The sequence below is a fragment of the Siphateles boraxobius genome, unplaced genomic scaffold (genome assembly GCF_051911475.1).
Source record: "Siphateles boraxobius isolate OS27281-9 unplaced genomic scaffold, OSU_SipBor_1 86, whole genome shotgun sequence".
NCBI lineage: Eukaryota > Metazoa > Chordata > Actinopteri > Cypriniformes > Leuciscidae > Siphateles > Siphateles boraxobius.
Genome location: NW_027509215.1, coordinates 3,502,950 through 3,529,564, shown reverse-complemented (window position 1 = coordinate 3,529,564; position 26,615 = coordinate 3,502,950). Strand labels below are relative to the sequence as shown.

The following is a 26,615-nucleotide window of genomic DNA, read 5'->3' as shown; positions in this document are numbered from 1 at the left end:
CAAGATCAGCTGTCAGTCAGCCCTGCTGAAAAACTGTTTCATTCATTTGAAGAGTTAAAATGGCTAGATAATGTTTTATTTTGCCGTTTAATTTTAATGACCTCTGTTGTCTTACTCGGCAATTAAAGCTGAATAAAAACAGTCTCTTGCTGAAGGAGTGGAGTTCGAGTAAAACAGTGTTTTTCGACAAGAAGTAGAACGATAAAACATTCAAATTTCATTGGTGATTCTATGGGTGATTCATACGGGGAGTGGTTATATTTGAATCCTGTGCTCTGATTGGCCAGTCGAGTTACAACCACGCATCCCCACGCCCCCTTTGTCCGGGTTTGTGTAAAGTTTTCTCACTAAACTGCTTCGATGAGTCAGAAGTATTAATTTAAACGCGAACAGTAACAGTTTTAGGTCATCGGTTCTAACAACATGTTCGGATTTAACTGATTTGTGTTATTGGTTCTGTTGGTTGTAAGACAAGGAACCGAGAGAAGGATTGGTGGGGAATCGGAGCTGTTTAAGTGAGTATGACTGAAGTTTGTCCCGTAACGGCCGTTAAGATAGAGCAGCACGTCACATCAAACGGATCATATCAAATGAAAAGCCGAAATTTAAACTTCAGCGCGCGCGGAGATCTTGCATATTATGATTCCATTAAAATGGAACACGGGTTGTTTTATTTATTTAAAAAAAATAATTTGTACTGTGCCCTAGATCGATAATATGGTAATTCGTTTGGATTATTCTACAAGCAATATTGCAATGTTTGTGCTTTTCCTCTCTGGTTTTGTTTAACTTTAGGTTTGTAACTTACAGTAAGTTGCACTGAAGTCAGTGTTACGCATGTTCAAGCTTGGTGTTTTTACGTGCTTTATACCTTCGATATGGATTGTATAAATATTGTTCTTGCTTAATCCTGGGCTTTCTTTCACTATTTGCTATGGGAGTGAGACTAACTTACTGCTTTATGAATGACGACTGACACGTGTTTTTCGCTTCTGTTTTTTGCTGTTGTTTTTCCAGAAGTATAGGTTTTGCTTGGGCATACAGTAACGTTACAGTTTCTATTCATTATTAACGTTTAAACATATACCTTTCTATCTAAGTTGTCTTTATTCAGACCATATTCTTAATCAAAATGTTAACATGGCCAACATACCTAACCTATTCTCCTGGCACAATGCAGTGGAAAACTCTGTTGAATTTGACGAATGTTTACTTGTAAGTTGTAACTGCTTACAAGTGTGTATAAAGGGTCTTTAAAGCTACCTCAGTAAATGCTGTCAAGTGACAGTCATGCATAATGTGATGACAGTGAAGTCATCTTTCCTGTGTGTCATGGAAGGTGCAGCTTGTTGTCGTCTTTCTAACCTCTAGGCCTATTCATGCCTCATCTTGTCAAGCTAACCTGCATCTGAGGTACTATGAGAACCACACAGCTGTTTTTCTGTTAGAATTATTACACACAAGCCAGTTTTGTAACTGACTCTGTGTTTTATTGTCATTTTGTTCTTCAGAACGAAGAAAGAGAATACAATGGATTTGAAGGTCTTTGGCACAGAAGTTGTGACATGTTTTAACAGGCAGTTTTTCAGTTCTCTTGTTTGAGACTGAGTGTGAGTGTTTCTCTGTTGTTGTCGTCCTCCTCATCAAGAAAATATTGCTCTTGCCCATTTACCAAGGTTTATCTTGTTCTGATTTATGCTGTTTAGACTTAAGTCTGGGAGTTTTTTTATTTTATTATAGAGACCAGTGTTTCTGATTTAATCAATTTCTGATTGATTAAAAAATAAAAAGAGAGTGCAAATGTGCCAGCCACTTTTTTTGCAGCCTTGATTCCAGAAGAACTTTTTCCATATGGATTTCTTTCTTTTTTTAACTTTCCATTTTAAAGAGTTATAAGCATGAACCAAAACAACCAACAATGAGGTGAATCTCAACTTTACAAACTTAAAAATATTTGAAAATATGACTATACAATTGCTTTAATGAGGGGAAAACTCATTAAAGCAAATACAGACTGAAACAATTCCATTAAGCATTGCAAAAATATTGAAGTACTTTGAGAACATAGGAGGAGACTGACTATTACATCATTTGAAATTCTTCATGAGAATGGGTGAGCGTTAAAAATATCTTTTGATGTGATTTACTTGTCTCGATTCTCAGATTGGTGGAGATTTCTCTGCAGAATCAGAGTTTCTTATTCTATACATATTTTCGTTTCTTATCAGCATTCTGTTGTTAAACACGATTATTGAAAGTTGAAATAATGGGGGAAGATGGCTTCAACAAAACCATACATCGACTAACAACCTTGTAGCTTACAGAAGATCTGGTTTTAATGGTTTATAACTTTAAAAGTCCATTTCCCTTTGATGAAAGGGAATGGGATTTTCTACCCCCCCTACCCCAAAAAAAACAACAACAATATTTCATGTTGATTTTAATACACATTAAAGTCAGCTTGAAATGTAAATTCGCCCTATTTTGTAAAGGCATGTTATAGATCTTATTGTGAATGATTCAAATGTTAATAATTTTATTTGACCTCGTAATTTTTAATTAAAAAGTAACTTTGAAGGAAAATAACAGACTTCTCTCTGTGGTGACGTATGCTGGACTTCTCCAATCTTTCAATCTTCTTATATATATATACCTTGTCTTTTCCACAATCAACTGCAAGGTGCGCATTCAATTTTGAGTGCAGCCAATGGATAGCCTGGATGCCAGCCCGAACCCCGCCCACAAAATTTTTAGGGTCGGGAAGTTCGGTCTGGACTCGATCCGTTGAGGAGCTATTATGCCCGAACAAAAAATTGTTTGGACCAATCAAATTGTTAGGGCGGGCCTTATACGATGATGGACAGATGAGCAACGGTAACGTACCCAGTAACCATCCATGTCTCAAAGAGCGCTTGGGTTGAATTCATGGCTGCCGCTGGAGAATTGAGTTGTGTATATTCCGCTATCGTGTGTGTAATAGAAGTTAAAGACAGCGCATTCATTTTAAAAGAGGAACAGAGAACCGCGATCAAGGGCAAGGCATTTGTCGATGGCGTGAAAGATGTTTTTGCCGTCCTTCCTACTACGGGATTCGGAAAAAGTTTAATCTATCAACTTTAATCTATCGCTCAACATACACCACTTACTCCATTGCTCTGATTGGTTCTAGGTCTATCCAATTGAGTGCAGAGGCCTTTTATTTCCTGGTTCGGTTGACACACGCCCCATAATCACAGCCCAATGGAGCAGTATCAGATTCACATTCTGACTAGAATCTGAGTATGATGACGTCAGGCTAGCCAATGGATAGAATAGAAGAACAATGTCCTTGACCTAATTGTTTTCATTTACAATAATCTGTTACACTCAAAAGTATGTCACCTCACCTTACTGAAGAAAGATCTGTCGCAAGTTCCATTTCGTTGTGACTTTATGCACAAGAAAATATAACAGACCATAACAACAACATTGTGCATTATTTGCACAAATATAAGTATACAGACTGAATGTTTTAGTGAACATGTCTCTATTGTTCCTCAAGCTGATTATCTTGTTTCTGGATTAGTTTGGCAATGACAAACCAGCTTTCCAAATGTCACAGAGGTGTAATATGTTTGAAAGTGACCGACACTCACCATTAGAGTTGAAAATGGTATTTTTTCTACTATAATTATTTTACATCTGTGTGTATTTGTAAGAGAATGGTGAACAAAACTATTTTCTTTTTACAAACAAGAAAATGTTTGTTCGTGCTTTTGTACGGGCCTGCTCTGCATGCATGGCAAATAATCAGCTGTGTATGGGCTGATTGCTATTGCTTTCTCTCTTGTTGTTGGGCTCCCTTGGTTTAGCTTTCACATACACAACGCTGCTGTGCTGACACACACACACACACACACACACACACTTAATATCTGCCTCCCTTGCATTTGTCTGCCGCTCAGTGGGTGTTACCATGGCATTACGCACAGAATGAGGGTTCACACTCGACATCTTGTGTTCTCTTCACAGAGAGCTCCGGAAGAACATCCTGGACAAAACACACAACAACACACACAAACACACACTTCCCAGACCCACTGCTGTGGTGAATATAAGTCTGGATAAGCTCATCTGTATCGCACTGGACTCCACCACTGGAAAACATCAGAGACTTCTGAAGTGTTTGCAAAAACGAAAGTTCCAAAAAACAAATTACTTTTTTTTTTTTCTGGGATTCTATTCACTATTCTTCTTTGATGGATTACTTTCTGGACTTGGCTGGGATCAGTACTTCATAATGCTCTTCAATGGCTGTGAGCAGTGCAGTGCTTAGCATGCAGAATGAGAACCGAACCTTTGTCCACTACAGGTAGGCTTGCGACACTTGAATTACATTTTGTTGTAGTTGTGATGCGCCTTTTAAGGTCTTTGTCCAGTATTAGTCTAGTGTATTTACATACCACTTAATCATTGAGTTTTATTTAGCACTGTGTTAGATTAACAGGCTACAAACATGTCCTTTGTCTCCACCTAAAAAAATAGATATAAGGAAATGAAACTGTTCATTTATTCAATAAATCATTGCTTGTCTTAACTTCATCTCACTTCATTTTTGAAAATTAAGTTTTAATTGGGAAGGTGTTTGACTGAATTTGAATGATTGTATATTGTGAAAGAGATCTAGTTGTGAAATGTTGGATCTGAAACAAGGTTTTTGTTTTGACATTTTCAAGGTGGTATAAATGTGGATTTTATTGTCATGAGAGAGAGAGAGAGAGAGAGAGAAAGCAAGCAAGTGTGCCTTAATTTGCTCAATATTTAATAACGGTTGAATCAATTATGATGATTATCAATATTCTGTTCTGCAACCCTTGAGTTGTGTTAGTTTTTATCTTTTCGTCAGTCCACGGCAAACATCTGTCACTCATAGCAATTAAGCTTAGGCCATCTCTGAGAGCATATACTTATTTAAATTGTGAATCCATTGTACAAAACTAAATTTATTTGAGTTACGTCAAGTTTGTAGTAATACTAATTTGTATTAATTTTCAGAGATCAGTTGTAACTGCATTCACTTTTTCTGAGCGTCTTTTATGCAAATTATGAAATTTATGTTCTAAATAAACGCACTTGACTCTAAATGGTGTAGTGTATTGATCAGTCCCGTGATGAAATGATCATTGCATTGCAAGTTTCATGACATCAGAAGCGAACGCAGCGGGTCTAATCTCACTAGTGTTCCTCTATCGGTGTGCGCTAATCACACACGACAGTGGAAAGCAGAAACACAATCAGATTATCTGTTCAAGTGCTGAGCATGACAGTTTTTGCCAAAGCCATCTTCAACCTCTGCCCTCAAAAACGTCCATTGTGACGTTGTATGATGGACAACTGCTGTGTAGAATATTCTTTTTTAAATCTTTGAGTCTGTAGTGTAATTCCTGCTGAAGAATTTGGTTGATTGGCAGCCTCATCGTGATGTATGTATGTTTGGGACGGTTGGTTTTGGAGATTACAGCCCAATCAAAGGACTTTTTAAGGAGACAACAAAGCATTTTAGATGCCTTTCACATGTCCTGTTTTCTTTGGTTGTGTGAGGCGGGGAGGCACCAGGTAGGGCCTCTACAAACTCTAACAGGCTAGTTATTATTATGTGTAGGGATTAATCTACCATGAAATAGTGGTTAAATATTTGCAAGGCCACATTTATTATGCAGTATTGGAGTTTTTGTTGAAGGATTTTTCTGTTGATTCTTTTTACCATTTAACTTGTTAGATTAAATTAAGTTGCAAGGAGTTTTAAGGACCCTATGCTGACCAGTATTAGATTAATAATACTAACGTGAGAATAATCCATAGATGTGTGATTTTGACGTATACCATAACATATCAGTGGCACTAATGAAATATGAACAGCCTGAAATCAACTTAAAAATGTGTGCAAAAAATGTGTCGTTGTTATTCTTTGTTTTATAAATTAGTTAATAAGTTTTATAAATTATTTAAGTTTTTATAAATTATTTAAGTTTTTATAAATTATAAGTTTTATAAACCTATTATAAGGCCACAATAATACATTTTATATTTCCTTGGTTTACATAAGGAATGGAGATAAATTTAAACCTTAGTCTCTCATTTGAAGTTTCAACTTTTTAAAATATAAAAAAAATAGATCCAGAAATAGATCTTGCATGATGAGCACATTTCCCAGCACAAAGAAATCAATAGCTTGTCATGGCAGCCATTTCATGTCATCTTTAGTTGAATTTTCCCAGTGTTTGATTATGAATATGTCAGACTCATAAATGGAGTGGTGTCCTTTGCACTGTGTGGGTATTTTGTATGCTTCCATAATGACCACATCCTATCGCGTGATTTTTTTTCCCAAACCACTTCAGCGGAAATCCCGCCCTGCAGCCGATTTCATTGGTTTAGGTTACAGTGACGGGTAGGTTTAGGGATCAGTGTTTGGTGTAGGCAATCAGTACAGTGATTGACATGACCAATGAAAACTTTTAAATCGGCTGCAGGGCGGGATTTCCACTGAAGTGGTTTGGGAAAAAAAATCACGCCATCCTATCTTATTTTATTTCTACTGATGTTCATGCTGAGCCATTAAAAAACAATAAACAATAGTTTGTGCTGCCCTCTGCAGGATGGAGGCATCCTGTTTGGACCTGGCTCTGGAGGGGGAGCGTCTGTGCAAGGGCGGGGATTACGGCGCCGGCGTTTCTTTCTTCGAGGCCGCCATGCAGGTTGGCACAGAAGACCTGCAGGTCCTAAGCGCCATCTACAGTCAGCTGGGCAATGCCTACTTCCACTTGCAAGACTATAGTAAAGCTCTGGAGTTCCACCACCATGATCTTACACTAACTAGGTATACTCGCACAACTTTTTAGAAATTGATGTATCCAGAGACCTACAGTATACTACACTACTGTTCAACTGTTTGGGGCCAGTAAGATTACTGATTGTTTTGTGTAATTAACTGAAGGCAAGGCACTGAGTTGTATAATACAACTCAGTACAAAATATAGCAGGCTTGACAATATTCGACTGCCAGCATGAATGACGCTCAGGACAATTGACGGAAATGTCACTGTCCCGTTCGAGCTAGTGCTGCATCGTCACAAAAGTCTATCTTTTACATGTGTTTTTAAGCCTTGCCGATTTAAATATTAAAGCACAAGAAGATGCGAAAGAGAACTCAATTTAGTACTCTCTGTGTGAGAAGTTTTGTGTGCGTGCACGCCCAGACATCACGAATACTGAATCGACCCCCAAATGATTGTTTTTAATGATAATTGTATAATATTTTGTTTTGAATTTTAATGACAGCACTAAGTACTGATTTGTTCTCTCAGGACCACCGGGGATCGGCTTGGTGAGGCCAAAGCCAGCGGTAACCTGGGCAACACATTAAAGGTTTTGGGACGCTTTGATGAGGCAGTGGTCTGCTGCCAGAGACATTTAGATATTGCCAGGGAATTGGGTGACAAGGTGAGTGATCTATTTAATCAACACAATAGACCATAGCTTACCATAATGGAATATATTAAATTTTACATTTATTAATTTAGCATTATTCAATAATGCTTTCATCTAAAGCGACTTTGCAAATGAAAAACACTATGAATAGCAATTCCTCCTGATGAAACAATATTATTAGAGCTGCAACAGAAAGTTACGCAATTGTTTGGAAAAATGAGCTTGCAAACTGACAAACAAATCAAATGCGTTAACAATCAGTAAAATAATAGATCCAGACAGGATCTGGTTAAAGGGATACTTCACCCATATGTGAATGAAAGCCTTCATTTTATCTGTTCATCATATAAAGCGATCGAGTCTCTTCGAAAAACAAATTGGACTAAACCACTCAATTCATATGGATTCGTTTTACGATGTCTTTATGAACGTTTTAAAGCGTTAAAGTGGTAGTTGCATAGCTGTCAATGGAGGGTTTCGAAGATGAACGAAAGCATTATGGGTTTTGAACGACATGAGGGTGAGTAATTAATGAAAGAATTTTCATTTTTGGTGAACTATCCATTTAATGCTTTAATTATATAAAACTTGTCGTAAATGTAAAATAATCATTGCTGAATATTTCAATCATATAGTTGTGTAAATGACTAGGTTGTGGTTTACCCTAAAGTCAAAGTAGTAAATTGTTAATTCGAAATTTATTTTTGTTAGCTTAATGAGAGGAAGTTCTGTGAAGTGCACCTGGGTACTTGGAGATTAACATCTTGGGTTCACATGCTTTAGTAGTATGTTGGGTTTTTGTTTGTTTGATTCTCTTATTTAATTTGCTTTTTTACTACAGGTAGGGCAGGCCAGAGCACTTTATAATTTTGGAAATGTGTTCCATGCCAAAGGAAAGAGCGTCTGCTGGAGCGGAGCAGAACCTGGAGACTTACCTGAGGAGGTCACGACAGCACTTCAAAAAGCCGCTGAATACTACGAGTAAATGTCCCAACAACACCACATAAGTGGACATTGTTTGCATTTGTGGAACAGAGTTTTTACATCCTCTTTCCTTTCTCCAATTGTTTAGGGCGGACCTGTGTATTGTGAAGGAGCTTGGAGACCGAGCAGCACAGGGGAGAACTTACGGAAACCTGGGGAACACATACTACCTGCTAGGAAACTTCAGGGATGCAGTGGCCTCTCATGAACAGGTGAGTGTTCTGTGTCATAAAGTAAACTGTGTAAGGCAGTGCAAAAGCACTCACACTGCACTGTGTGTGAACCGTTTGTCTCCCAGCGTCTGCTTATTGCTAAAGAGTTTGGTGACCGGTCTGCAGAAAGGAGAGCTTACTGCAACCTTGGAAATGCTTGCATATTCCTTGGGGAGTTTGAGAGGGCTGCAGAACATTACAGGTGAGGGCGACATTTTAAATCTTTTTTGAGAGAGAGAGAGCGCATTACAGGCCTGTTGAGACGGAGTTACACAGTTTCTACACCTGACAGGAGCAGCGCAAAAGAAAATAGAACCCATTATAATCAGTGTCTACAATTGATAAATTACCATACAGTAAACTGATGCCCCATTCTATTTCTGACATACTCCAAGTGTCTACGCTACCTCTGTCTTGAAGGATCAATGGATTTGCAATGGTCGCTTTGTCACGTCCAATGTAGACAGCCTCTAGCTGTTAAGGCGTGACTCTTCTCAATAACGGTTGCGCTTAGTGTAGAAGTTTGATATGGATTTTTCCCTGGGTCCTGAAAAGTCTTAAATTCAGTGTAATCAAATTAAAGTTCATATAAAGTCTTAAATAACACAGTGTCTATACCAGACTCAAACCTGCGATGCAACATGACAAAGGGAAACAGAACCCGATATAATCAGTGATGCTGTCTACACTGGAAATGACACTACAAATTCCCAACAGTAAACTGGTGCCCAGTTAAACTTTTGACATGCAGTAAAATCTCATGCTACTTCTGACACAAAGTACAAATGGATTTGCAACGGTCGTCCAGTGTAGAGAGCCTCAAGCTGTTCCGGTGTAGACATGGTGTAACTTAAATGGTAGAACACAAATTATATATATTTTTTTAAATATATAATGTATGCCAAATTTTCATTAAGCTTTCCATTATAGTGAGTTTAACAATATTTTATTATTTAAAACAATGCATATTAAATAGTTCTCTGACAATGTTATTATCGATTTCTCGATTAGTCCGGGTCTAATTTTATAGGGTCTGTCTTGGGTTTTTCTTTTAAAAAAAAGTTAGTTCAGGGTTCAGGTAAAAAGTTTGATTCCATTTCCATCCAGTGTAGAAAAATTAAGCCAAAATATCCCAGAAACGGTAGTTGCCGTCAGTAGTAAATTTCCCATGTCACTTTGAGCCTGTGCAGTAGTGATCCTGAGGAGGAGCCACTGTTTCAGGTTCCCGCACATACTCCCTCTCCTGCAGACTCATCATGCAAAGCTGTCGATCATGACATTCATCCCATTTTTATAGCATCAAATAACTAAAACTAATCTTAATGGAAAAGTGAACACTTGAACATAGACCAGGGTGATGACAGAAAACATCTTTAGAATTTTTTTTAATTTGAAGTGTATTTTTATTTATTTTTATTAGATGTTTAGAATTAAATTAATTGCATATATTTTTCTTCTGGATATTATTGCTTTTCTTGGTTACACATTAAACTGTCTGGCATTTAATTTAATGTAAACTCTTGTAGCTTTTCTCTGGGCCATTCTGTCACAGGAAGGAAAGACTACGAATATGAACCCTTTTCACAGATTGTGATGATGCGTTTTAACTGTCATCAGTATCTTAAAACCTGCAAAGTATTTTTACATTTTCATTTTTATTTTATTTTTTAAATATATGTATATTTATAACACTATATTTTGTATTATATTACATTTGCATAAAATTACTCAAAACTAGTTAATGCTGCTGGTGAGGGTGTTTTGTAATACAACGGCCATGGGAGTGATGGTAAAATTGACATCTTTCTCTCTTCTGATTGCCATTATCAATCTCTCTATATTTTAATGCGCTCTCTCATTTACCGCTATAGAAGGTTACCCAGCTATGACGACTTTCGCTTATGAGAAACCCGGAAATGTGAAAAGTTTCTATTATTTAACACGTTTGATTTTTACTACTGTCAGAACAATGATCTTTTTATTGCCTTTCTTTAAACGCGTTATCATATTAGCAAAATCCAATATTCAACCTCTCATTCATATATATTGATATACCAATACATAAACCAATTTCAACACATATGCATGTTTGGTATTGAATAAAACATGTCTTGAGTTACACTGTTTTGTCATTGAATGTGTGCCCCAGCAGTTTAATATATGTGATTTATTTTGAGGTTGCATGGGATTTTGTTTGAACATACAATATTAATTTTATTTTAACTTAAATCCTTACATTTGATTTTAAAACCCCTGTGCTGTGGTTGTGTCTGAGCTCTGACAGTGATAGTGTTCTGAGTGCAGGAAGGCTCTGCAGTTGGCTCGGCAGCTGAAGGATCTGGCGGTGGAGGCTCAGGCCTGCTACAGTCTGGGTAACACGTACACACTGCTGCAGGACTATGAGAGAGCTATCGACTACCATCTCAAACATCTCATCATCGCTCAGGACCTCAACGACAGGTGCTTTCACGCATTAGTAGTATTAGTATTTTGTATTTAAATACAAAACTTGTGTGCAATTATCTTTTCTTGAGGTGTAATTATTTGCATAATAAGTATAGAGAATGTGTTTTCTGCAGGATCGGTGAAGGAAGGGCCTGCTGGAGTTTGGGTAACGCACATACAGCACTAGGGAATCATGACCAGGCTATGCACTTCGCAGAGAAGCACTTAGAAATCTCAAAGGAGGTACGTACACTTATTGGTAGCTAGACATTTAACTACAAGCAAACATAATGATAGCTAAAGTGATGGGTTTTTTTTATAGAAATGCCCTTATTGTCTTTTATACAGACTGGAGATCGTAGTGGTGAGCTCACTGCTCGCATGAACGTCTCCGATCTTCAGATGGTGCTTGGCGTCAGTTACAGCACAAACAATTCAGTCCTGTCGGAGAACAAAGAGATCGACTACAACCTGCACGGTATATCACTTCCTTCAGAAGTAGCATCTCAGCCTCTTATGTATACTTGTTCCCAACAATAAAGTTGTAATGAAGAATAAACAAGTTTTTGGCCATTGTCTTGAGTCAGTATTGTTGTTTTTTCCAGGAGCCAGACCCAGGATGAGCCGACGGCACAGTATGGAGAACCTAGAGCTGCTGAAACTCACACCTGACAAGATCAACATGAATGTGAGTGCAGCTGAATGTTGAAATCCTTCTTGCGCTGTACCCTTAGTTCAATCAGTAGTGTATTTATTTGATTCATCATCAAGCATAAATCCATGTTTTCTGATGTCGGCATTCATAGAGTAATTGAATCTTTGTCCTGCAGGGTCAGAAGTGGACAAGTGACATCCTCTTCAAGCAGTCCAAATCCACAATGGCCAAGTCATCCTCAAAGCTCTCTTTTGTCAATCGTTTCCGAGGAAAAAAGCACAAGTTACAGAGTAGCTCCAGTAAAATCCTGCAGGATACCAGCAACACCCGGGAAGCTCCGCAGAACAAAGTACTTTCAGCACATTTACTAAAACAAATAAAATACTCAAATTACGGTAACAATACTTGTACAGCATTTATTAATCATAGTAAATGTTAATCTCAGCATTTACTGATATTTTTAAGATCAAAAGTTCTATCTGTTAACAGTTAATGAACTGTGAACTAACATGAACATGATTTATTTTTATTAACATTAACAAAAGTTTGTTCCCAAAAAATTCAATTTTGTCATCTACTCACGCTCAATTTGTTCCAAACCGGTATGAGTTTCTTTTTCCTGTTAAATACAGAGGTTATTTTAAAGAATGTAACCAGACAGTTGACGGTATTCTTTGACTTCCATAGTAGGAAAGAAAAAAATACTTTGGAAGTCAATGGCTACCATCAACTGTCTGGTTACCAACATTCTTCAAAATAACTTATTTTTGTTCAACAGAAGAAAGAAACTCATACAGTTTTGGAACAACATGAGGGTGAGTAAATGATGACAGAATTTTCATTTTTGGGTGAACTATCCCTTTAAAGGGAATTAATTCTTAATTCGCACCCTCATGTTGTTCCAACCCCGTAAGACCTTCGTTCATCTTCAGAACACGAATTAAGATATTTTTGATGAAATCTGAGAGCTGGATCACTCCTCCATAGGCTTCTTCAGGGATTGAAACTTGCCAGCCCCGAAAAGTTATTAAAGACATTGTTAAAATAGTCCAAGTTGACTACAGTGGCTCAATCCTAAATTTATCAAACGACGAGAAAACTTTTTGTGCGCAAAAAACAACAACAAAAATAACGACTTTATTTCAACTATTCATTTCCTTCTCTGTGGGCCTCGAGTCAGTTCACTAGTGTAAAAGCGTGGAGCTTCTGTTGTTGTACGTCACACGCATCACACACATGACCAGCGTCGGCCAATAGTGAGCCTACGTATGACGTAGCTCTAAACAATTACACTAAGTTAACTGACTAGAGGCCCATAGAGAAGGAAATGAAAAGTTGAAATAAAGTTGTCATTTTTGTTTGTTTTTGCGCACAAAAAGTATTCTCGTCGTTTGATAAACTTAAGATTGAGCCACTGTAGTCACTTGGACTATTTTAACGATGTCTTTAATGACTTTTCGGGGCTGGCAAGTTTCAATCCCTGAAGAAGCCTATGGACTAGTATGGAGGAGTGATCCAGCTCTCAGATTTCATCAAAAATATCTTAATTCGTGTTCCGAAGATGAACGAAGGTCTTACGGGGTTGGAACAACATGAGGGTGAGTAAATACTGACAGAATTTTCATTTTTGGGTGAACTATCCCTTTAATGCATTAACTAAAATGAGACCTTATTGTAAAGTGTTACCAAAATTACTTTAATTTCTTAATTGTCATTCCGGATCTTATTTGTGCATGATTGCACAAATAAGCATGATTGTGTGCACATTATTCCAAATAAATCACCATCACATAGACTACATGATCACGTTAAATAATAACCAAAATCAACCACAAACTCACATTCAAGTTAAGTTTTTTTTGCATCATATTGTCAGAACCATAGCCTTGTTGGGTAGTAGTGTTATTTAAGTATTATTTATTTACTGTTATTGTATTCATATTTTGAATTCTCTTTTTTTTTTTTTTGAGTGATTTTATTGTTTGTCATTTTTATTAGTTTTTGTTTTTATTCTCCATTTAGCTTTCATTTATTTTATTTCAGTTAGTTGCCAATGAAAGATTTATAATTTTCATTCAAGTGTAAGTCTAATATTTATATTTTATTTCAGTTTTATTTTAATTCACTAAAAGATTATCATTTTATTTTTTGTAACTTTTTAAATGTACAGTGTATATATAAGAAAGAAATACATCATATTATGATTTCTTTTCTTTTTTTAAAATGTTTTACTAGTTTATGTGGAGAGTAACTTGCTCTAATAATATTTCTTTGTGTTAAATTGTTAAAATGATGGAACAGTTTGTTCTTGAGAAAAGTTCATAAATTGAAAGTACTGGTTACAAAATTGAGCATGTGTTCCCAGTTCTTCATAGAGAACTGAGAGGTTGTTGTTGTTGTTTTTTCCTTTAACCTTTGACCTTTCTGCCCTCAGAGTGGAAGTACAGACATGTTAGGAGACGAGGGTTTCTTTGACTTACTGAGTCGTTTCCAGAGCAACAGGATGGATGACCAGCGGTGTGCCGTACAGGATGGGAGGAGCCATGTGTCTGTCAGTTCTAGCTCCTCCTCCCCAAATTCCACCCCTCCCACAACCATCAGGAAATGTTAGGCACTCTCTTTTCACATTATTTTCTTTAATGTGACAATCAAGTGGCAATAAAAATGTAATTTTCTCTGTCTCTCTCTAGCATTCTCAGAGTCGGCTGCAACTCCAGGTCAGGAGCCGTTTCTCAGACTGTTGGCGAGTGCTCAGGGTAGGAGGCTGGACGAGCAGAGGGCAGGAACAGGAAACAGTTTGCCCGGCCTGCGCACCCTATCCGAACACAGCAGCATTAACAGCAGACGGATGATTCTCAGCCAGGTCTTGGCCAGCACAGACGCCACCGAACCCGACGACCAGTTCTTTGACATGCTTGTCAGGTGTCAGGTGAGACGATGTGTTTGTATAAACCAGAGATGGGCTTCTCGTAGCAAAATAATTGGGGGAAAATAGCAGCTGTAGGAAAGAAGTCCATTGGTCCAGTTAATCCATTCCTCTCATTATCTCATTCTGTTTCTCTCAGGGGTCCCGTCTGGATGATCAGCGGTGTGCCCCTCCTCTGCCCTCCACCCGTGGCCCCACCGTCCCGGATGAAGACTTCTTCAGCCTCATCATGCGCTCACAGGCTAAGAGAATGGACGAGCAGAGAGTCACGCTGCCCTCCTGCCGCTGATCAAACATGCAATCCCTCTTCTGAATTCCATATGCAGAAATTAGCTAATTTTCATGCACAAGTGCTACAAACCTCACACTGGTAATACACAATGATGGTCAGGTTACATGCCATCACTCAGAACTGTATTATCTGGTAAATGATTATGGATGGCATTTCGTGTACATTTCGTTTTTGTGTACTGAGCAAAAAAGTACTTTCGTTGTAAATAACACATTGTAATTTTTTTTACTGGATTTAAGCTCTTTGTACATTTTCATTTGTTTTAGTTTAGGATGTATTGCTTTGATTATGATCACCATAGTGAATCACACAAATGTATCTTTTGATACAAGACTGCAAGTTTGTTTGTATTTATTGAATTAACATTGTTTCTACTACTAGTTACCTTCCAATTAGTATAAGATGTGTAATTATGACAAATATTACTGTATTATTTTTTGTAGTTACATTTAGATTATTAAAGAAGTGGTTAAACTAAAAATGTACCTAAAATGTCAAAGTATGATACAGTGAGATTAATTGACTACACAACTGTATAGAAATAAAACCTGTACAGAAACATTTTTTTACATTCACTCACCTTATTCAATGTTCTTATTAGACAAGAAAATATTGTAGCAGTCTTAGTGATTTGTGATCTAATTTGTACAGACAAGTAGACCATTAGCATTTTCTTTAATTCAAACAATGAACATGTTTTGACTAAAATAGTCAAATACTCTGTAGTAAAGTAATTTCTCCAGTGCATCGCCTGTAGTTTTCATGTCATTTCACAAATCATGTAAAATACTACATGTGCAGTCATCTAGAAAAAGATTTAAAAGGTTGGGATTTTCTTCCAGAAGAATTGAGATTAAAATGTCCTTCACAGCAACACTGCCTTTACGCACAATGCTGCAGATCTTTCTCATGCTTTCTTCTTTGGTCAAAGTCATATGTGTGATTTCAGAATATGTTTCCTCATGAATGATTCGCCACTGAAGAAGTTTGTCTGCAACGGCATTCACATTCTTAACGCTTTTGATAAGATCACTCCAATTTCTATCAAAAAACTGAGCTTTATCAAAGTTCACAGCCACTTGTGGAGTCTCTTTGTGGAGTTGCACATTTTGAAACCAACAAGACTCAGCTTTGTTTAGATCGATGTTGGTTAATTCTTTCCAAATTGTTGCAGTCCAAACTGATTTATGATCATCCACTCGGCTGAGAGTCATATTAATGTCATCGGCCAGAGTTTGTTTGACCTGAAAGAAGTTTGGCTCGATGTCACCTCTTAACTTGATCTCTTTCGGTTGGACAGAAGCACCAGGAACCTCAAGACTGTGTCTTTTCATCATCTGCAGTGGGGTTTCAGGTCTTGAACACTTAATTTGATGACTCTGCTTTTCCTCTGTTTTAATTATTTTTGCAAAAACAGAATCTGATGGAAAAAAATACACATGGAGAATAATGGGGTTCTTTGTTTTCATGAAGATAAGTAGATCACAGTGCACTTTCACTGGAATCCCTAGTTTCATAAGCACTGTTTTAGGAGAAAAATATGGTTGGAGTATTCTGGCATGAAAACGCGTCAACTCCACTGATTCCAAGGTTATTCCCTCATTTTCAACACTGAGGAGCTTCACAGCCTCTTTGAGAGAGGGGTCAGACTCTGCTAAACAGGCGTAATGAGGGAGATGGGCCTCCTCCAGTTTCCCTGAGATCACAGTCACATCAATCACTGGACCAATTCGCTCACACTGAAGCCTCTCCAGCTCTGCACTGAGGAAACGTCCATCCACTTCACGATACTGGAGAGTGACGTCACCAGCACAGACCCATCGCATTCTGGTCCTGATGCACTCGAATCGACCCGCCTGAGTGCTGATGCTGAACTTTGACCCTCCTTCATCTGCACAGACTGACGGCTCCACGTGAACCCACTGATCACAGTCAACATTGTGAACACAAGACTGACAGTGAAGATTCATTTCAGAAGGTTCAGGCGCAGAGACGTTCAGTCTAGAGAACAGAGATGATAACGATAAATGAAATTACCTTTGTATGAAAGATAAACATACAAAAAGTTTTTTTTATTTTTTTTATAAAATTGATCTCACTCTTTCGGGTATTTCAAAACCTTTGAAACGACACTCCATATTCTACTTGCAACTGTGTCTCCAGTCCTGTTCTGTGCATTGGTCAGTGTGTTTACTGCACATCCTCCTTTATTAGCATGGAGGAAACCAGAATAAATAAAAGATGCCATTATGCCATCACCATTATGCTTTTCAATCTTTTGTAGGAAACATCTTGTTTTCGTTAGATTTGTACCAATTGGTGACTATTTCAAAATCAGCGACTGGTGACCCTAAAATAGGGACTCTAGAGACTGCATTAAAACTAATAAACACACTGAAAAAAAATGCTAAAAGTAAATAAACAACTTTACCTCTTCCATATGTCTTCTCTATATTCCATCTATCTAATTTGTCTTTCAGCTGAGAGACAGATTTTTGTGTATCATCAAAAGAGGAGGGAAGATGGATATTGATGCCTTGTGACCTCTACATGAAGAAAAAAATTCACAAAGACAATCTGCATAGAATACACATTTTACTTAAAAGAAATTTGGCATATTTTCAATAAGAGACAAATCTGGACTACAGGCGGGCCAGTCAAGCACATCCACTCTAGTGTGTAGTGTCTAAGAAGCCACTCTGATGAAGCACGTGCAGAATGAGGCCTGGCATTGTCTTCCATTTAATCTTGATGTCTCTGTACTGTCCCAATATACACCTCCTCATGAAGGTTAAATAAAGGTTCAATTAACACTAATCACAGATTCTTCATTTTATTGCATTTCACAAAATGTCCCAACTTTGCTGGTTATGGGGTTGTATTTAATATATTCCAAAGGTATTTTGCAATATCATATATCAGCAATAAACTAACAATTTTAATTAGTCATTTCAATCAGATCTTTCCAGTAGACAACCTGTTACCAGTGGGGTTCAAAGAACTAAAATGGCCCAGCACTGGATTCTTCACTGACTGACTGGAGTAGCCTGTAAATGTTCTTTCAGCTCTTTTCAAAACTCACCTCCAAACAATCACCCGCCTCTAAAAGAATCTTAGAAAATTGAATAACAGTGGCATCTACTTTGAGCTCATTTTGACGGTAAGGGTTCAGAGACACGAGATCGGACTTGTCTGTGTCCTCAGTACAGATGTCACACTCCACATATTCAGATGCAATGTTTTCCCCAAAAACAGGTCTTGGAGTGAAGGTCTGTCTGCACTGAGGGCAGCTGTAGATTCTCTTCTGATCTTCTTTATTCCAGTAGTCTGTAATACAGCTATGTCCACACAGGGAATCGTCACTGGTTCCTTCAGTAGATCCAGACAGATTGGACAGATGACCTGATCCCCAGCCACAGAAATACTGGCTTCTGTCATTTTCCTGCAAACACAAATACACACAGCAAGAACAGCCTAAATCATACAAATCTCCAGCCCAAATTCAGTCTAACAGTTGAAAAAAAGTGAAGCTCCTGGTAAGACTCTCCACATAAAAAGTGTGTCCTCTGGAAGTGGTCACTGGATATTTCAAGTCATTGTATGAGACTGGATCTCAAGATATTAACTTGGTCTGCCTCAAAAACAGAGATAACATTACTCATACAAAACACAGGTTTTGGTTTCTCTCTCTCTGCTGAGAAATTGAAATAGCTTCCTGGTTCAGTATTTGCGAGAAGTGTGCAAAAAGGAGTGTTCAAGCTGTCCCCACCAGAGTTTCTAAATGCCTTCACGTTGGGCAACGTAAGACCGTTTTTGAGCGAGAATAATAGAAAAACAAAGAGCAAAGAAGTCAAAACGATACAGATAGAAGGCTGTTCTAATGTTACGTCATCTTATCTGAATGCAGTAGCGGCGCAAGGAATTTGATTGTAGCAGGGCTCTCAAGTGTCACGCATTGAGCGTGACAGTCACTCATTTCGGTCTTTTGTCACGCTCTCCCGCCACACATTGTATTTCTCACGCTGAAAAACTATTTGTAATATATTTAATATGTCGCAGCGCCCAAAACTCTGCCCGCGCCGCTCTTACTGAGGAACCGGCAGGAATCAAGCCCGTATCCTCTGGGGCCTCATTTATAAAACTGTGCGTACTGCGTAGGATCCTTACTTAAAGTGTACGCGCGCCAGAAAGCCAAAAATGGCTTACGCAAAAAAATATTCAGACTTATAAAACCGTGCGTAGGACGGAACCTGCGCAGAATTCACTTTATAAATCCCAGTCAGCGGAAGACTGTGCGCACATGCGTCTCCTCCCCGAAACAACCATATAAGGAGCTTACAACGCCTAGTTTTACTATGCATATCCTCATCTGCATATCATTTGCATATGATTATTCATCCACGTGATAACATGTTTAGGTACAAGACATTAGAGGTGTGTTCGACATCGGCTGCGGCTGGATGTAAGCGATCGGCGAGAGTAGCCGCGTGCAGGCGGGGAGGAGCTGCAAACGGAGATATAAAGCCGGACACGTTGTGGCTGCCGTAGTTTGCTGCAATTACGTCAGTCATGGCAGATCACGTGGTGTTTGCTTTCTTTATCGCAGACGAGCTGGAAGCGATAGAAATTCCATTATTATTGCATGACATTGAGCACAATGAGCAACGAAAGTGAGTAAAGGTTAAATGTAAGGAGTATCTTTTTAAACAAATTATAGACACATTATCAATTTACTTGTCAAGTTACTATATCTGACAATTATATGTTGAATACAAATACTGTATCGATAGTCTTTACAATACTGTACTGTAGTCTTTGCAATGTATTACTAATGTAATGGGTGGTTTTTGTAATCAATAGCTACTGTTGCTTGCCTTTTAATAATAATAATAATAATAATTATTATTATTATTTTGGTTTAAATAGAAAATTACTCATTCTTACAAAGAATAATGGAGTGTTACTCCAATTTCAACACTTATGTATACACTAATTATTTCATTAAAATCCCCATTCAACATAAAACACTGATAATAAAATTTTGACTACATGTGTGTTCAGTTAGGCTACATATATATATGAGTACAATTCCTTTTGTTCTTATATAGAATGGTTCCAAAAATAGACAATTTTGTGGAGGATGTTGTCCCTCTCTACAGTCCCTCAGAATTTAGAGGTCATTTCAGGCTCTCCAAAGAACAAGTGGAGGTTTGTACTGGTTAATATCGGTTAATATACAATTAATTGAAAACAAGTGTTAGTATGTTGTCTTGATAACCTATTTTTCTACCTTTGCAGGATGTCATTACTACCCTTGGTCCTGTTTATATGAATTTACAACAGACCAAACTTCCACTCACAAACAGTGTTCTTGCCTGCCTTTGGACATTGGCGAATCAGGAGTCATATCGTGGGGTGGCAGATAGATTCAACATGTCAAAATCCACTCTTGCCAAGCATCTCCATGAGTTTTGTTTTAATGTGAACACATACATGGCCCACCACATTTCCTGGCCCAGAGGCCAAAGGCTGGAGATGTCAAAGTTAGGGTTTGACGCAGCAGGTTTCCCCAACACTGTATGTGCAGTGGATGGGTGTCACATTCCTATAATGAGACCCCACTGTGATAATCCCCTTGCATACATGAATAGGAAACAGTTTTATTCTGTAAATTTAACTGGGTTTTGTGACAGTCAGCGACGCTTCTGTCACATCAGTGTGGGTCACCCTGGGAGTTGGCATGATGCCAGAGCATTTCGCTTGACAGAAGTTTGTCGTCTTCTTGAAGAAGATCCTCATTCCCTTGTTCCACAGGGAATGCACATAATTGGGGATTCTGCCTACCCTTTGTTGCCTCAACTTATGAGGCCTTATAGAGACAATGGCCACTTGTCTGCTAGGCAAAGATACTTTAACAGAAAGCTCAATGCAGCTCGTGTGGTCATTGAGCATGCATTTGGCATTCTAAAATCTAAGTTTAGGAGGCTCCATTACCTGCAAATGAGAAGCATTTCTAATATCAGTTCAGCAGTCTCAGCATGCTGCATTTTGCATAATCTTTGTTTAGAGCCCAGTGATCAAGTTGTTGTGGTAGATGGTGTTGATGATGAACCACACCACCAGCAACCCCACAACACTAATGCATGTCATCATAGAGACCAGATTTGTGGCCAGATCTAACTGATGTATACTAAACATACAAAAAAAAAAGATTTGAATGTACAGAAATAGTCAACAAATGATAAAAAAAAAACAGATTTTGTGTTGAAATTAGGAAATATATTTTATTGAACATGATTAGTTTGTCATTGGAAATTGTGTTCTTTGGGAACAAAAACAAAAAAACATTTTGGGGAAAGCTGCAAATCAAGAAAAAAAAAAAACCTTTACATTATTGAGGTTCATGGGTTCTGTAATAGATGCATAATTTGCTCTTGTCTTTTTCCCATTTTCTTTAGCTGGTCAACATCTTTTTTTCAAAGGACCTTCTGCGCCTCTCCTTAAGTCGCCGCCATCTCTCCAGATCTGGCCTTACCAGGGACTCAAGCACAGCAGTCCTTCTCTCGGCATGCTCTTCATACGCCTCCAGAAACTGTAAGGGTTGTGATCGTCTTTGCCTGTTTGTGATGTTTGTATTTGGTAGAGGTTCCTGGCTGTTCATCTATACTAGCACTTGCTGGCTGGTCTTGGGAAGATGATGTGGGCCTACTTTTGGAGGAGGTCTCTTCCAAACCCAGAGGTGTGGAGTGGATGGTGCCAGGTGGTGCAGTACCGATTCCCGATGACCCAAATAACTCATCCATTAGCTGGTGGGGGTGAATTTCAAATGTAAAATGAAAAATAACCAATGTTTCTTGTAAGACATGACAATGTTATTTCAGAAACAAAGTAAAGCAGTCTTCAACTTACTGTATAGTACTCCCAGGTGATCTTCCCCTCCCCAGTTGCACGGCGCCTGTCTTTTACCCTTTTATATGTGGTTAACATGTTTGCTAGTTTTTTTCTAATTTTCTCACTTGATAAGTTGTAGCCCTTTTGTGAGAAGGAGTTTTGAATTTTTTTATAGAAGGCCATTTTGTTCCTAAAATAAAGTTGCTGATGAGTTTTTGTAAGGTCCAGTAGAAATAGTGTCATTTGATGTGTTATTTCTGTAAAATGGAGGGGATAAGGAGATAAATAGATTAACACTACAAAACAAAGAAAAATGTAAATTAACCACAGTATTGACATTAATCTTCCTTATATTATTTGATGCAATACCTTGAGATTCATGCCTGTCTGACTGGAAGGAGGGGGATGAAGGTTGAATGGATTCTGAAGGGTTTCCACACATTGCACCAGGTTGCAGAGTGGCAGGCGGTGGGTACTTGACAGTGGAGGTAAGTTGTACAGGGGGCCTAGTGGGGCACTGGCTGGATGATGGTGGTACAGGGGGCCTAGTGGGGCACTGGCTGGATGATGGTGGTACAGGGGGCCTAGTGGGGCACTGGCTGGATGATGGTGGTACAGGGGGCCTAGTGGGGCACTGGCTGGATGATGGTGGTACAGGGGGCCTAGTGGGGCACTGGCTGGATGATGGTGGTACAGGGGGCCTAGTGGGGCACTGGCTGGATGATGGTGGTACAGGGGGCCTAGTGGGGCACTGGCTGGATGATGGTGGTACAGGGGGCCTAGTGGGGCACTGGCTGGATGATGGTGGTACAGGGGGCCTAGTGGGGCACTGGCTGGATGATGGTGGTACAGGGGGCCTAGTGGGGCACTGGCTGGATGATGGTGGTACAGGGGGCCTAGTGGGGCACTGGCTGGATGATGGTGGTACAGGGGGCCTAGTGGGGCACTGGCTGGATGATGGTGGTACAGGGGGCCTAGTGGGGCACTGGCTGGATGATGGTGGTACAGGGGGCCTAGTGGGGCACTGGCTGGATGATGGTGGTACAGAGGGCCTAGTGGGGCACTGGCTGGATGATGGTTTCACAAAACTGAGGTTTAGGGGTACCGGTGACCTAGTGAGACATGAAATAGGAGGTTGGAGGAGCTTTGCAGCAGAAGCTGGGCCACTGAGGAGAGCTGTTTGGAGAGAAGATGTGGTCAGTGTCACCCAAGAAATAATTCCAGTATATTCTTGTTCATTAAGTAAATGTATACCTTTTGTTTCAACAGCTGATACTTGCTCCATGACAGAAGAAAGGAACATTTGATCTGGGGGAATAAATGATAAATAAAACACTTGCACAAATCATTGGTGACTTGTAATTATTTCAGTTATGCTGTTTACTTACCATTTTGCATCCTCTCTGCAATGTCCTTGGAAACTGTTAGCATGACAACATTACCTTTGCTGTCTAACACATTAATGGTTATGTTGTCCATTTTGTTGTGTGTTACACAGGGTAATCCAGGTTATTTATATATCCTAAGGAACCATGGGACCATAGCCAACACCTGTTGCATTCATTATTACTAATAGTTAGCAACAAATGCAATTACCATTTTAAGTCAACCTTCAGTTTTGGCTCAACATTAATTAGCAGTGATTTCCATTGTTTTCGTGATTTAGTGATTTTAAGTAACTTTATGTATTAACCATGGTATTAACACACTTTTGAGATGTGTGTATAAGTGGTGTTTTGGACAAGATAACATATTGGATATATACTTTAGCAGTTTGACATGGGTGTTTCTGCTAATGCAAAATGATAAAAGTTACCTTTAAAAAAATATATAGGCTATATTCCCTGCTGGGTATGTTTTTTTTTTTAGCAACATGATTTACATTACCCTCCACCTGAGCTCTTTTTAACATTTGAGACAAAACACCATAAATTTTCATATGCAAAAAATTTTGTGATTTAGACCAACTCTTTGAAAGTGAACAGAATGTTGTCCTGTTGTTAAGTTGAAGATACAGCAAGTTGTTAGCAGTTTGTTAACCACATGCAGGTGAAGTATAAACACAGCAAAATAAACTAGAGAATATGAAGAAACCATATGAACAAATGGAGGAACATGATGTAGCCGTTTATGCATCATTTGTATATGAGCATACATTTATAACCACATTAGATTGTATGTTTTTAAGATTAACATTTGAGTTATTAAAAAAAGCTCATTTGAATAGGTTATGAACAAAAAGACATGTAACTCCAGCTCACCATCGGTGTCGCCAAACTGCTCCATCTCCAAAAGGTTCGTACGCATGGGTCAGAGTTTGCGTGCAGGTGCGCAAATTTTCCCGTCAAGTTTGTTTTTATAAATCACAACTTGTGCGTCGGAAGTGGCGTACGCCTCTTTCAGGGCCTGTTTTGTGCGTACGCAACGGTTATAAATGAGGCCCCAGGGCCTCATGTACAAAGACTTGAGTTGAATTAATACTAAAACATTGCGTACGGACAAAGCTGTAAATGTGCGTACGCACAAAAAAAACAGATGTATGAATCTCTGCGTACGAAGGATCCCACGCATATTCTCTTTGTACATCCCAATTAACGTAAAAATGAGCGCACATGCACGAGCACAACGCCCCACCCAGTCTCCTCCCTTAATTAAATACATTTAAATATGGTAATGAGTCCACTTTGGCAAAAGAAAGGAGTAAGGAGTAAGAAATGGCTAAAGCAAGCGGCAAGAAGCGAAACTTTACAGAAAGTGAATCGGAGGTGCTACTATCGGAGGTAGAAATGAGAAAAAAATATATTTGGAACTTTGTCCTCCGGAATTTATAACAAAAGGAAAAAATATGAGTGGGAGAGTTTGGCTGATGCCGTCAATGCGGTGGGATCTGAAAGTCGCACTGTAAATGACCTTAAAAAGAATTGGTCTGATATAAAGGTGGACGTTAAATGGAGAACTGCTGCGCACCGACAAAGTGTGGGCAGAACAGGCAGTGGTAAAGGGGTCGATGAACTTACACCCCAGAGAGTTGCCTCAATTATGGGTGACACTTTACTCTCTGGAGTAGTATCTGCTGCTGTGGGAGACTCGGATTTACTACAGGACTGCCACGAAGGTAACCAATATTATCTGCACATTTATCGAATGGAAATGTTTCCGATTCACATATGCAAATTCTTCTTCAGATGACGCCTTTATAGCATTGTGTGTACAGTCGATCGCTCCGATTACATTAGGAAAACCGGCTATCGCTGCAAAATTGCGTTTTAATGTTTGGCTGGTCATCTGCATCATATGGGCACCTTATATACCTGGTAGACATGCGGATGATCCCGACCCATACCGCTGGCATTGTGCGGCTCAAAGACGACTGGCTTATTCCTGAGCGGTCTGCCAGTTCCCTTTGGAAAGAACCAGTAGCCAGGAACAAGTGTTGTCAGCACCTGCAAGGGAACGGGTATTGCGTTGCTCCTCGCTGTCTCTCTCTCTAGATTCGGACCCAACTCAGCACAGAGCTCCAAGAGGATAGCCCTTGGAAATCTGAAACGGCTGATAAGCCAGTCATCATCCTGGGCCAGAAAATCATTGTGGTCCCTAAAAACTCGTTCTCTTCGGATTCTGCAATAGCAATGTCCTCTAATAAGGCCAAAGCTGCCATTGCCATAGACTAAGGGTTGTATCAATTTGCATATGCTTTTATATGTTCTTACTTAATTGCATAATTGATAGAATATTCCCATAAGGCTTGTGTGACAGTATATGTAAATTATTTTATAAATTGCTAATTAATAGCAATGCTTCCCACAGGTGGTAGTGCGATAGACATGTAGAACAATTCGTTGTGTAATGTTTGCAACTTAACTTCATTGCATGTAAGAGTCGCCAACGGACAAAAACGATGAGAAATGTACGTACGAAATTGGCGTGGAGGAACGCACATTCTCACGTTAATTTCACTGTTAGTACATCCGACCGTGAGCGTGAAAGCTGGCGTAAGCAAAGATTTTGTGCGTACGCAATATTGATACATGAGGCCCCTGGTGTTGTTGTTCGTCGAGCTACACAATAGCCAATCAGAATATAGCACTATTGTATCTGGGTAAAATTTAATGCAACAACCAATGAAAAAAATGTATCCACCAAATTTATTTCAAAACTTGAGAGCCCCGGTCTAGGTGGGCCTCCAGAAAACTGGATGGGCCAGTTAAAATAAGCAAATCCTAATATGGTCTTTGTTTCCTGTTTACACTCTGTGTATTTGGGGTCTATATGACCCCAGACATAAATAGAGCTATTGTACAAAAAAATATAAATTTTAATAATACAAATTATATATCATTTTTTTCGTTTACTTCTCATCTATATTTTTATGCTGTGTTTTGGGGGATATGAAGTACTTTTTTACTTATTTTACTGCAGAATTCCTCAACAACATCATTAGCATAAATATGAAATATTAAATTTTTATGAAAAAAACACATTAATTATGATCAAATTTAAATAGGAATTGTTTCTGGATATTGATCTAGGTGTTAGATGCATAATACTGCCATCTGCTGGTTAGATGTTTTTTTGTAGATAATATACAGGTCCTTCTCAAAACATTAGCATATTGTGATAAAGTTCATTATTTTCCATAATGTAATGATAAAAATTAAACTTTCATATATTTTAGATTCATTGCACACCAACTGAAATATTTCAGGTCTTTTATTGTTTTAATACTGATGATTTTGGCAT

General features: G+C 38.6%; 3 protein-coding genes and 1 long non-coding RNA gene across 10 annotated transcripts in view; 1 reads left to right on the top strand and 3 right to left on the bottom strand.

Annotated features, from left to right (window-relative positions):
* The first annotated feature begins 314 nt into the window (after nt 1-314).
* On the top strand, nt 315-15,545 carry gpsm2 (G protein signaling modulator 2). 7 transcript variants are annotated; one of them, XM_077221976.1, is made up of 15 exons: nt 315-515; nt 4,012-4,351; nt 6,638-6,859; nt 7,347-7,482; nt 8,312-8,451; nt 8,543-8,666; nt 8,753-8,868; nt 10,971-11,126; nt 11,246-11,354; nt 11,460-11,589; nt 11,717-11,799; nt 11,942-12,115; nt 14,201-14,372; nt 14,457-14,695; nt 14,832-15,545. In XM_077221976.1, exons 2-15 carry the CDS (start codon nt 4,290-4,292, stop codon nt 14,979-14,981), a joined length of 2,013 nt encoding a protein of 670 aa, XP_077078091.1. In that variant the 5' UTR covers nt 315-515; nt 4,012-4,289; the 3' UTR covers nt 14,982-15,545. The 7 variants fall into 7 exon arrangements, with proteins under 7 accessions (XP_077078091.1, XP_077078090.1, XP_077078097.1 ...); XM_077221975.1 differs by having other exon boundaries at nt 326-515; nt 7,347-7,486; nt 8,316-8,451; XM_077221977.1 differs by having other exon boundaries at nt 399-515; nt 4,271-4,351; nt 7,347-7,486; nt 8,316-8,451.
* A 209-nt stretch (nt 15,546-15,754) lies between these two features.
* nlrp1 (NLR family pyrin domain containing 1) overlaps nt 15,755-26,615 on the bottom strand; it is a 33,780-nt gene continuing 22,919 nt past the window's right edge. The window contains 1 exon segment of the mRNA XM_077221828.1: nt 15,755-16,985. Within this exon segment, the coding sequence (XP_077077943.1) occupies nt 15,755-16,985 (1,231 nt within the window).
* On the bottom strand, nt 17,568-18,098 carry LOC143731256 (uncharacterized). Its single transcript, XR_013200723.1, has 2 exons — nt 18,067-18,098; nt 17,568-17,762 (listed from the first exon to the last, which is right to left on the bottom strand). It is a non-coding gene; the product is annotated as an uncharacterized LOC143731256 (long non-coding RNA).
* On the bottom strand, nt 21,560-25,318 carry LOC143731143 (uncharacterized). Its single transcript, XM_077221802.1, has 4 exons — nt 23,130-25,318; nt 22,245-23,051; nt 21,894-22,132; nt 21,560-21,790 (listed from the first exon to the last, which is right to left on the bottom strand). The coding sequence occupies exons 1-4, from the start codon at nt 23,176-23,178 to the stop codon at nt 21,560-21,562; spliced, it is 1,326 nt and encodes a 441-aa protein (XP_077077917.1). The 5' UTR covers nt 23,179-25,318.